The sequence below is a fragment of the Diadema antillarum genome, unplaced genomic scaffold, assembly GCF_040938485.1.
Source record: "Diadema antillarum isolate AM-2024a unplaced genomic scaffold, OU_Dant_1.0 seq00000659_RagTag, whole genome shotgun sequence".
Taxonomy (NCBI): domain Eukaryota; kingdom Metazoa; phylum Echinodermata; class Echinoidea; order Diadematoida; family Diadematidae; genus Diadema; species Diadema antillarum.
Window position 1 is genome coordinate 456,142 of NW_027271571.1, and position 13,087 is coordinate 469,228.

A 13,087-nucleotide genomic window follows, 5' to 3' on the forward strand; every position below is an offset into this window, starting at 1 on the left:
TTTTTGCGAAGTCTCCGCGACGTCTCTGCGATGTCTCAGAGATGTCTCAGAGACGTCGCCAAGACCTGCTGGAGACCAGAAAAACTGATGAGAGGTCGCGGAGACGTCTTAGCAATGTCTCCGCGACTCGATTTGACGCTGTTTGACCTACTTTAAAAACCACTTGACCTATCTGCGTGCTGACATCCTGCCGAGATCAAGTCAGGTGATCCTGCTACGGCTCCCTCATATTTGAAATTTTTTTTGCATCTGCCATAACTCATCTCAGGGACGTCTCCTTGGTGAGACCGCAAGACATTTTTATGTTGGAGACGTCTCTGCGACTGCTGCCACTGATAAGTTGGAGACGTCGCGGAGACGTCTCCGTTGGAAAGATATTTGCTCAAGGGATCGCCTGCAGCGTCTGTCCGTCCGTCGTCCGTAACACAACAAAAACTTGAATTACTCTCTACTGAGGACTTTAATTTCAATCAAACTTGGAGGGAAGAGTGGTTATACAAAGTTACACATTTTACCAAACATCAAGGTCAAAGGTCACAGGCAGGGGTCAATGAACTTTAGGGCCCAATGTTAAGTTTTTACGGCGCGTTTTGATTATGGTTCGTAACTTTTGATGTATATGTCCGTTTGTTACCAAACTTGGATGGTACATGTCCCTTGGGGAGTTGAAGGTCACCACCAGGTCAAAGGTCACAGACAGGGGTCAACAAACTTTAAGGGCCCAACGTTAAGTTGTTACGGCGCATTTCGATTATGGCTCATAACTTTTGATCCCCATGTCTGTTTGTTACCAAACTTGGATGGTAGATGTCCCTTGGGGAGTTGAAAGTCATCACAAGGTCAAAGGTCACAGACAGGGGTCAATGAACTTTTAGGGCCCAATGTTAAGTTTTTACGGCGCGTTTTGGTTATGGCTCCTAACTTTTGATCCACATATGTCCGTTTGTGACCAAACTTGGCTTGTGAATGTCCCTTGGGGAGTTGAAGGTCACCACAAGGTCAAAGGTCATAGGCGGGATCAATGAACTTCCGGGATTTACAAAAACATTAATTTCTTCTACACGAATGGGCGAGACACATTTTGGCACTTGCCTTGTGAATTATAATTCAGAAAGATTCATATCAATCCACAAACTATACCCAAGATTACTTGTGGATGTCTTTGGATTGAAAATGCACAGATAGTACTGGTAGTAGGCATGTTGGTACTGGTCGTGTTGCTGCTGTGCTCCACATGCATGCTTTGCCACTGCCACACTATAGCAACAGGGCACTAGCATTATACTGTTTGACACCATAATCAGAGAGAGAGAGAGAAAAAAAATAAATGTAGGGATTTTATGGGATGTATTGTATTGGCATTCATTTATTGTTGTGCTAAGATCACTAACACAAAATCTTCTTGCATATATATCAAAACACTGAGAATTATTTTCACCCATTTTGTTTGTTTGTTTGTTTGTTTGTTTTTTAATGTAACCCTGGGTGCAGCACTTTGAAAGAAAAAAACTAAATACTAAAGTTTTGTAACTCCTAGCAACTTGCGTAACTGACATGTTGAAACATGGGGAAAGTCCCTCATTTAGGCTTACCCAAGAATGTTGGGCACTTTCACCATACGCTGTATTTAGTACTGATTTGTCCAACGTGATTGTGTGTTGTTGTCTTTTTTCAGGAAAGACAGTGAATCAGTATATTGCCTCACCGTCACATGTTGTAATGATGAGAAACCACTACTTCATCTTGAAGTGTTGTGCAATATCCTCTAGCTACTGGCTCAGTGTCATGAATCATTCTTTTATTCATTGGTTTGGGAAATTTTTCTTGTTAAAAACTTGTAACTACTTGAAATTGCAATTCTGGAGTGACTGTCATGTCAAAATCACAGCTTGTCAAAAACTGACAGCAAATCCTGTGATGTTTTTATCCTAGAATAGGATATCAAGCAACAATTGTTGGGATGGTCCTTCTATGCTGCCTTCAAAGAAATGCTGGAAAGTCAAGTAAAGTAAAAGTAAAGACAGTCAGCCTCATGTGCAAATGTCTGAAGGAGTTGACCAACTGTAAATGTGAAATATTTTTTACTGTGGGAGTTTTGAAAATTTCAAGCTCTATAGTGCACTAGGGTTAAGACCAGGTATTACAAAAAGTCAAGTGTGAACAAAAATACCCTCACACATGAAACAAGCAAAGTTCATTGAAATTGGCCTAGGATTACAAATTAATTGTGTCCAACATCATTTATATAGGGTTTGTTAATAAACAGTGCATGCTTGATTTATCCTTGATTGGTTGTAACTACGTGTAGATCCTTAGCAAGTACAGTATTCATCGCATAATCGGGACAGGTTGGGAGTAGCAAACACGGCCCCTTTAAGCGGGGTGCCCGATATCGCGATGAGCACTCACCATACACTAACGGCATACTACATGTACATGTAGTGCACACACACACACACACACACACATGCATACTGACGTATTGTACATGTACATGAATACTGTAAAGTTCCGTGTATAAGACGCACTATTTTTTCATCGGAAAACGTTGAAAATCGGGGGTGCGTCGTATACACGGGTACAGTCGAATCACGGAAAAAAATCTGTCATGTACACCCAATTTTATAAGGCCAACTTGGGGCCATGTATGCCCATCGACGTTTGGAAGGTAAGCAATCACTAAAACTTACAGATAAATGAGCGATCTTTCAATCTGGACATACGCAAAAGCTGCAAATACGAGATAAACTTACATCGGCCTTGTGCAGTAACGATGTATCAATCTGGCCATAGACAACGCTGTAACAGCACTGCTGTATGCTACCGATGTCAGTCTACCAAGCTACCAACAGCCAACCTAGTAGCTGGAATACGCGATGTACAGGTATCATTACTAAATTACCGATACCGTAAAACTTATCAATGTACTAGTATCAACATGGCCATAGACAAAAGCTGTAAAATACGGAGTAGGATCGACACTGTCACCGTAAATATGAATGATGAGTGAAGCATGCATGCATATCCATGTCGTTCGTTTGCTCTTCATTTCACGAGGCCAGCTAGGATAGCAAAGCTACACTGTAGCTAGTTAGCTAGCTGGCAAGTCTTTTGCAGAGAGGCTCCTGCAATGGACTCGCGTGCACACAGCGATCGGATCGAAGCGCGCTTGCCCGTTGTGCGCTGTGTGTGCAAGTCCATTGCTCTCTGTGTGCGTGTGCTGAAATTATAGCGAGCATGCCTTTTGCAAAAGGCTAGCACTGTGCATACAAGCATGGTACAAGAGACACACATGTTACTGGTAACAGTGCATGAGTGTATTTACCGTACGCACCGTACGTCTTGCCGTATGATCCCTCTGCTACACTTGTTGATGTTTTTCTTATTTTTCGTAATGAACCTTCCAGTCTGACATGCGTCAATATGCGAGACACCCTCTGCTATGTATGACACAAAGATCGTACTGTACACTCATGAGTACGATATGCATGACACATGTACCACGATTGAAAGGCGAAACAATAGCAAGTAAGTAGTACCGAGACAAGTCTCGCATTTTGCGTCTTCCATATTTTGCCGATGTCCGATGAATACCGTTAAAAGAAAATATAATAGGAAACGAAAAATAGAGCAAATACATGCTGCATTCTAGGGATATTTTGAGCTGAAATAATATGTATGACACTCGCAATATTTGCGTGGAAATTTTCGTTTTTTTTTTTTTTTTTTAAATTTTGGGTCCGAAAGTAGGGGTGCGTCTTATACACGGGTGCGTCTTATACACGGAACTTTACGGTATACACAACCACACTACCCCTCGGCGTGACCCTCTAGCTCTCCCTGCATACATACATTAAACCCTTCTCATCTTTCACGCTCTCCCTCCCACTCTCTCCCCCGTTTAACTGAATACTTAAACTGTTCATAGCCCTCATTTCAATCACGTAACTTTTGCCCATTCACAACTGAGGAAGATTGTGACGTACACACTGATCACAGTGTATTGAAAGTTGAAACACTCAGAGACGAGGAATTTGGACTTTGCCCTCAAAGTGTATGACTGAGATTAAACAACGTACACAGCCTGAGCTGTGTGAGCAAGGCATTTTTTTTATTGGATGTGAGTAAGAATTGTAAGCTAGCACATGGCCTTTCGTATGTAGGGGAGAAGAATGTTCGCGAAAGCATGTGTTTCGCAATGGTATGGATACTTATACACGGCGCTTTCGTGGCTATGCATGTACGTGTACTGGATGGACGGTGGTCAAAACACACCAGTCCGAAGCTTGCTTTGTAAGTTCGATGTAAACAACAGCTGATAGGGAATCTTTGAAGATAGATGAAGGTAGATTTTTTGTGTAAAATATCAACAAAATCAAAGATCACTTGAAGAAAAAGTGTTCCGTTTATCAGAGGTCCCTGCCCGATTAACCAGTGAAAATAACGTGCATTGGAAATGTTTCTGGGAAGCGTATGTCATTTAAGCGAGGGTTCCCGATTATCAGATGCCTGATTATGCGATGAATAGTGTACTGTATTTTGTCTAAATCAAATTTTTGAAAAATCACTTTCTTCATATAGGAAATATGTTGTTCCTTTGAAACCACAGCAAGGAAAAAAAGTACAAAATTCTACAGAGCCTTTTTCTCTTTCCTATAGGTTTGCTGTGAGCTGGTTTACAATTTTAGTGATAGGATTAATTGTGCCACAGTTTGTAATGACATGGCAAAGCATATTACCTTGTAGTACATGACTTGGGGAGTTTTATACCTTTACAAGTTATATGACCTTGATGGCCTTGTGGTCACATTCCACTTCCTTGTGCCATGGAGTCCAGGATTAACAATCTTGTGGCTAATGTGTATGTGACATGTAATGAACAAGGAAGTGATATATCTGTCAATCTATCTATTACCTCCATCTATCAGTCTATCCACATTTATGTGTACAAACATATCTAACAGTTTGTGTGAGAGAAAGAAAGTGTTTTGCATCTGTTTCAACTGCACACTTTACTTTTTATGAAGTTGATAGAGAAGGATGATTGGGAAATTGCTGATGTGTTGGGGTTATGTCCAAGCTTTAAGCAAAACTTTGAATGAAAATGTTACCACAAAACTCACTAATGGTGAAAATTAGAGCAAAATCAGTAGTTGACTATTATACGTATTTGACCCTTTAAATTTTGCACAAGTTATTCATAACATTACGCTCACTAATGGCTTGGAATCTCTAGACTATGCTGTACTTAATTTAATGTGACAAGTGCAGCTGTACACATGAAACGTGAATATTATTTTAGCATTCCAGTTGACCATCTTCAGTACTGAATATGACACAATTTCTGTGATGTTAATCATGTAGAATAGAGAGCTAAATTGTTAATAACAATAAAAGTTATCCTAATAAAGCAACACTTCAGACATATGAAATGCAAGGAAGAGAGATCCACCAACTAATGGTTTTTACCACATTGACCAGGATTTTGCCTTTATTCAAATCATAACTTGGAAATAAAAAAATGTACATACATAGATTTTTATGCCTCCGTCAACGAAGTGGCCGGAGGCATTATGTTTTCGGGTTGTCCGTCCGTCCCGTTTTGTTTTTGTCGATATCTCAAGAACCGTGAGGTGGTTTTGCATCAAACTTGGTATGAGGGTATATCCTGGGGGGATGATACTTTGTTTGGATTTTAGGGTCACGGGGTCAAAGGTCACAGGTTATTTTGTGAAAAAAAGGTTGAAATTTCATGTTTTTCTCCATATCTCGCAAATGGTTCAAGGTATCTTCATGGAACTTAGTATATATGCATGTACCGATGGGCAGTGATTATCTAGGGAAGTTAGGGGTCATGGGTCAAAGGTCAAAGGTCAAGGTCAACTCCTCAAAATATCACTACTTTCCTTATATTTATGCAATGCCAGAAGGATTTTTTTAAAACTTGATGTATGCATGTATAATCCAATATATATTCTGTGGGAAGTTTCTTGCCAAAAGGTCAAAGGTCAAGTGAAAGTGCTAAATTGCACTTCTTCCTCCATATCTCAAAAGTAACTCAGGGTATTATCATGAAACTTACATATTTATGCATGTTCTACCTAACAGTGATTCTCTTTGGAACTGTGAGGTCAAAGGTCAAAGGCCAGGTTTAGATAATACTATTTTACCATTTGATACTGAAATTATACTTTTTCTCAATACCTTGAAAATTACTCAATGCATGAACTTGTAAAAGGGTCAAAAGTCAAATAAAAATCATCAGTTCCCCCAAATACCTGCACTCTGGCGTTTTAATCATTCATCCAATTGAACCTAGTTCTAGGAAAGTGAACATTCAGCACATTTGTGGCAAACCTGTCATTTTAATATTTTGCCAATTGTGTGAAACTGTCATCACACATTGTCAAGACATTGTACTATAGACCTATTAAGAGAACCATGCATTATGGCGGAGGCATACACCAGTCGCCGTAGCGACATTTCTAGTTTTATTCTTCAATGTTACAAGCATTCATATAGATGTACAATATTCCCACTTTTATACACTAACCCATTTCTTCTACTGGTCTGACCTGTCTGTCTGACCAGTAGGTACCCAGTTTTTCTATTTTTTTACTGGCAAATTCCTGAAAGAGTTACTGGTCCGACAATGATTTTTACTGGTCAGGGACCATTGGATCAGTGCCAGTGTGCAGTGTTAAATACCAAAATAATATATGCATCTTGTTCAGAGGTCAATGTCAAATTCTTTAATTTTCAGTATTTCCCTCACCTATCTACAATGTACATGCAACTCAGAAGGATTTTTTTTTTTGAAACTTGGTATAGGCCAAGTAAAAAAAGAAACCAGTTTCTCGTCCTCGCGCGCATCGATTTTGGCCGCCGCATCGATTTTTTTACTATTTACTATTTTCAAAATGGCGCTGAAAATACCAAGAAATTCATAATTCTCGTCCCAGCCCGCTCCCCGCCCGCATCGATTTTCAGTTGCCGCATCGACTTTTTTGGCCACTTTTTGATATTTACTATTTTTTCGGCCGCCGAAAAAAAAAAATTGACAATTCACCTACCAATCGTGATGTCTCATTTCTAATTACGCCTTGCGTCCTCTACTTAGCTGGATCGAGTACAGCTGTAGCTTCTGTAGTGCGTATGTAATAACGCATGCATTTCACACTGCGAGCTCGGCAAGAAGGAATTACCCACAAAGCAGTCGAACTGTAGTTGGATGGGCGCGCGGGCCTGGGCTGTGATGTACAGCGCACTCGGTACGTCGTGAACGCGATAGCGGCAACATTTTTTGCGAACAATCGCTGATATTCCACGCATATTTTGCGCATTGTTCGTATTTTCCCCGTTTCTCATATTTTAAGCGGATGAATTGTACTGTACAAATTCTTGTGAGGATTGTATCGAGTTTGTATGTACAGTGTATACATTTTCATGTCATTGTGACTATGTGCATGTACCATGTGTGTGCAGTGTCGGAAGGTACGGTGCCAGTGCAGTGGCCGTGCCGGCCGCGTATCTATAGCTGTCAGGGTCCTCATCCCCCTGGTCTGTCAGCTGTCTGCACGCACGCATGAACACATTCGAATGTGTAGAGGCCCAAACACTCTGCTCTGCTCTGTAACGTTGCATCTGACGGCGATGTATTGTTCTATTTTGAAGAGAAAATGAATGCGCTTTTCCAGCAAATGTAGAATTATTAAATGGGTGTATCTACAAAATGAATAACTTTTCCACGGATTCTGGTTTGTCTCGTATTTCTGCGGGATACTTTTCTTTACGATGTGAATTCACGGACACGGCCGTGAGTCGTATCACCTGTAGTGTGATACAATCATTCATCATCCAAATGATGAGTGATTATCAAATGTCTTTTTAGAACATAAGAAACATCTTTAAATGTTTAATGCTATAATGCCATATCAGTATCATTTTGACATCCATCTGCAATTGTACCAGCCAGTTTCCAGTTGAATGTGCTACAATTGTGCTGTGAAGAGATGCAGATACATACCAGCTGTGTGGACACAAAAAGTCATAAACACCAATGATAAATAAAGCAGTGTTTTGAATATCATGGAATTTATTTCAGTCGTACATTTGTTGATAGAATGTTTTATACCTGTTTCAATTAATAGCACAATACATCAAATTGCAAGTACACTGGTATCAGAAATGCCATTACAACACTAAATACCAGTATTAAGATGGTCATTTTCCCTTGACATCTGTAGTGGAAAGAAAAAGCAAATGTATTTCTGCATGCATGAAGTTTCATTTCAAGTACCGTACATATTATATCTATTTGTTTGAAAATGCACAGAGTGCAGGCAAGACATACACTCGGGACCTGGTCTCTCATAACACAGCTACCAGAGTGATATTTCATTTCATAAATTGGATATAGAAAATAGTATAAAGCCCTCTCTCGTTACCTTTCTCAGAATTACCGGACGAGAAACTCATATTACTTTCATTTTGACAATCCTCGAAAAAATAGTAAGATATCAAATAGTAAGGACCTCCCTCATCGCCTTGCTCAAAAAACCCGGACGAGAAACTACTTTCTTTTTTTACTTGGCCATATATGTATGTATTACCAGGTAGAGATTCTCTAGGGAATGTTTTGGGCCATGGGGTCAAAGGTCAAAGGTCTGGGTAAAAAGCTAAAATTCTACTATGTAATGCTGAAATTACTCTTTTTCGTTATCAATACCTTGGAATTCACTCAATGTTTTAACCACACTTCAACTAGGTATACATGCACTGCTGCATGATTCTGAAAAAAAAAAAAAATTCGGCTGTGGGGTCAAAGGTCTTGTGAAAATGTTAAATGTAACAATTTTCCCCAATATTCTGAAAATTTATAGTTTAAGTATTGCCATGAAAATTGTATGTTACCAGTTAGTGAATATACACTGTATGAAGAATTTTGGGCCATGGGGTCAAAGGACACGGGTTAAAGGTCAAGTGAATGTGCTAAAATTCCTTAATACATGTACTTTCTTCTATTAAACAATTTAGCCATCTACCCAAATAAAACCTACATTGGTAGTTCAAGGAAAGTAAACACTTAGCACACATTTCTGACAAACATATCAGTTTTTGGCCAATTATGTGACACTATCGTCTCACAGTGTTAAGACCCTAGACCTATTAGTAGAATCATGTGATATTGTGGAGGCATACCAGTCTCCATAGCAACATTTCTAGCTTGTTTTGCTTTGATATTTATCTCTTTGGATAATCAAGAGTTTGAGAGCTCTGGTTAGTCTCAAGAAAACCAAGTCAGTCCCTAGTCAGTCATAAAGGAACCTCATCAGTCCCTAGTCAGCCAGAAGAGAGCATAGTCGCTCCCTAGTCAGGCACAAGAGGGGTAGTCAGTCCCAGGAGAACCTTGTCAGTCCCTAGTCAGTCTAAAGAAAACCATATCAGTCCCAAGAGAGTTTGAACATTCCCTGTATGATATTATCACAATGTACTTTGCATCATTTGACTGAAACCCTTTGTAATAATCATATCCCAGAGCTGACTCACCCTTCCATTAAGGTTATAATCACTCTCATTCTCATACATATGTAAATTTACTGGGGCTCACATGCCCATAATTCCTGTGTACTTTCATCACCTTTCAATCTACTTTTCTACTTTCTTTTAATCCATTTTGTTCATTTCTTGTTTTGTTCAAAACTACAGACGCGTATGCAGTCTATGAAGCCCTCACCCAATGCAATATACAAGAATGTCTTCAGTGGGCTCACAACAATTATACGCAATGAAGGAGCTAATGGAACTGTCCGGGGCATCAATGCTGTGGCACTGGGGGCAGGACCTGCCCACGCTCTTTACTTTGCCTGCTATGAAAAGGTGAAAAGTGTGCTGAGTGCACATCCAGGCAAAAATCCTCTTGTGAATGGTAGGTAGTGTCTTAAGTATTTTTTAGTTTTCATCTTGTTTGTTTTATATTGTCTTGCTCTTCAGTTACGCATCAGTTCCCAGAAAGACACACGCATTAAAAAATACATAGGCCCTAGTTAGCCTGCAGTCATGTAACACCAAAGGTTTGATATATCATTTGTCAGCATCTTTAGTAAAGATGATGATGTGAGAAATGTAACTTTAATTTGATATGGGAGGTTGAGATGTGAGGTGATGTTTACATCAGTACAGGGAAGAGACTCGTTCAAAAGACAGGAATCTGCACCATACTTGACACATGATATTCGTCTTGAAGTAGATAGATAAAGTGAATGAAAACCAATAAAAAAGAAATGAATGCCTTGCTTGAGATGCTTGGTGAGCTGATTGAGAAGGTCGTCTGGGAGCTCAATACATTACTATTATTAGGGATACATATTTGATGGTAAGGTATGCACATTATAAAAGGGGATTTATTGAACTGAATTTATATTGATTCCTGAGACATTGATAATGATGATGATAATAATAGTTGTAGTAGTAATAATGATAATGATAACAATAATAATACCAACAAAATCCATTACTGTTTTAGTTAGCATTGTTTTTGTTTTATTTCATTGTAATTACTGCTACAAATACTAATACTTCATTTGTTAGTTTTTAGTTTGACCACTTTGATGTATGAAAGAGAGTGATAATTTCATTTATGAGGAATTACAGTTGATAATCTGGTACTTCATAGAATGCATACAAAACATTTTTTTTTTCTTTTCTGTTAAGCTGAGCTTTCTTGAATGCACCAAAAAGTTGTATTTTCAAAACTGCATCCACAGAATGACCAAATTTCATATTTGTGTGCTTTGTATAGCATATCATTCAAATCCAAATTTGTCTTAGACCAGGCGTCCACTAGGGTGCGGACAAGACGCGGACAAGCCCCGGAATGCAAATTTGGTATTCCGCACTCCTTCGGGAACCTGTCCGCACGTTCCTGAACGTGTCCGCTCACTGTCCTAAACATGTCCGGGCGTTTCCGCACCTTCGGGAGAGAGAAAAATTTCCGCGTCCAAATTTTGATCGAGACCAAAATTTGGACGCGGAAATGAACTTCCTGACACCTTCGGCGACTTGTCCTGACGATGTCCTGAGGATGTCCCGCTTGTCCGGAACCCTTCCGCTCCTTCCGCACACGCTCCAGAAAGAATCCCGCGGTGTGGGGAAGCTTCCCGAATGAAAGCGGAAGACACCAGGAATGTTTTAGGACAGCGCGGAGCCGATGCGGATCTATATATGCAAGTGTCCGGAACCTATGCGGAAATTTTGTGATCCAGACACGAAAATGTCGACACTTTCCGCGAGCGTCATGCCAATGAAACGCAAAATTAGCAAGAAGGGAGGCGAGGCCCCCATGCAAATATCTCCATCACAGGCACACCTTTCGTCTAGTGATGAAGAACAGGTAAATCTAAGGAATTTCCGGTCCCAGAAGGCAAAGAAGAAGGTAGTAGAGACTGTGCCAAAAGCAACCAGAAAGAAGTAAAATCAGCCCCCTAACTTCCTAGTAAGTTTGTTTTGATTTGATCTTTTCAGAAATTATTTTTCATCTGAGTGACTTTCCTGGTTCCTATTACTTACTATAATACATTTTCCTTTATGTTGTTTTCGTATTTTATTTGCAAACAAACTATGTTGTCCCATGTGACAGCCCAGCTGAAAAATCACAAAAGTAGGTGGAAGTACACTCAGAAAAAAAAGCATAGAATTTTTGGCTAAATGTTAATGTATTATATAAACACGAACGCATGAACAAGTTGTTATTCATACGTAAATGCTTTCTAATGATACAACATATTAGAACAAAAGACAAATTCATCACACTAAAAAGCATGAATTCAATTGCAAAGATATACTTGTGGTCTCATTACAATGTAATATAACAATGAAAGCTAAAGATGATGGAGGAAAATGAAGAATTTTCTGTCACTTCAAAATTCAAGTGAAATGAGAGAAATAGCAATAAATCAGTGTTAAATTTCTGTCTTTCTTTTGTTTTGTTTTTTTGCTGAGTGTTAAAAGTGCACATTAAGCATCACAAATCATTTCAGAAATATTCTTTACCTGAATGATTTTCGTAGTTGTTATTACCTAATAATTTTTTCTTCTCTTTTTGTTTTGGTTGCAAATAAACTCGATTGTCCAATTTGACAGCCCAGCTGAACCCCCCCCCCCAAAAAAAAAAGTAAATTAAAGTAGGTTAAAAATGTTTCCCCATTTTTACACTTCATTGACAATAGGCTAGTAAGCTCTAAGCAGGAAAAAAAAAAGGGAATAAAGAATATATATATATATATATATATATATATATACACACATAAGTAACAAAACTGCAACAAAGTTCATGCTGTATTCACCAACGGTTTATTTCTTGTGAAGAAATAAACCGTTGGTGAATACAGCATGAACTTTGTTGCAGTTTTGGTACTTATCTTTTTACCTTGCCCAAACGTGGACTACCTTATCAAAATGATGATATATACATATATATATGTATATACATTTACATTTTTATGTATATGATATATATATATATATATATATATATATATATATGGTTCAAAAAGTTTGCGAATATCATCCATGTGACTGTAGGCAGAGAAAAAATTGTTCTCCCAGATGAGACAAATCAAAAAAAAAAAAAAAATGAGTCGTCAGCCGACATGCAGACAATCCTATTCTTCGACTTTTGGTGGTCACATTCTATTATCAAATAATATTAACCAATCATATCAATATAATATCAGCCGCTACTGCGGAAGCACAACAAGGAGCATCAATGACGGCTAGCAGTCAAATGAGGAAAAGTCAAAGTCAGCGCCAAATTTATACCTTTCCATTTTCCTGGTATTGTCCGCAGTTTGTCCGCATGCCTAACTTGTGTTGTCCGGAAGGCATCCTGATTGTCCGCGTTCATTCCTGGTGTAATCCTAGATGTTTCCGCGCTGCCCGGATACGATTAGCATATTTCGAGGTATTTCGCGCTCTTCCGGAGTGATTCCTAGGTTTGTCCGCAGTCAGTCCGCGGACAGTCCGCGGACAGTCCGCGGACAGTCCTAGGAATGTCCCAGGACAAGCCGATTCACAAAGTTATTCCGCG

The 13,087-nt window shown here is 39.2% G+C and overlaps 1 protein-coding gene across 1 annotated transcript in view; it reads left to right on the plus strand.

Annotated features, from left to right (window-relative positions):
* The window catches only part of LOC139736625 (mitoferrin-1-like), a 53,017-nt gene that overhangs the window by 26,796 nt on the left and 13,134 nt on the right, over window positions 1-13,087 (plus strand). The window contains exon 2 of the mRNA XM_071647376.1: window positions 9,709-9,928. Coding sequence (XP_071503477.1) covers window positions 9,709-9,928 — 220 coding nt within the window. The remainder of the gene's footprint in view (window positions 1-9,708; window positions 9,929-13,087) is intronic.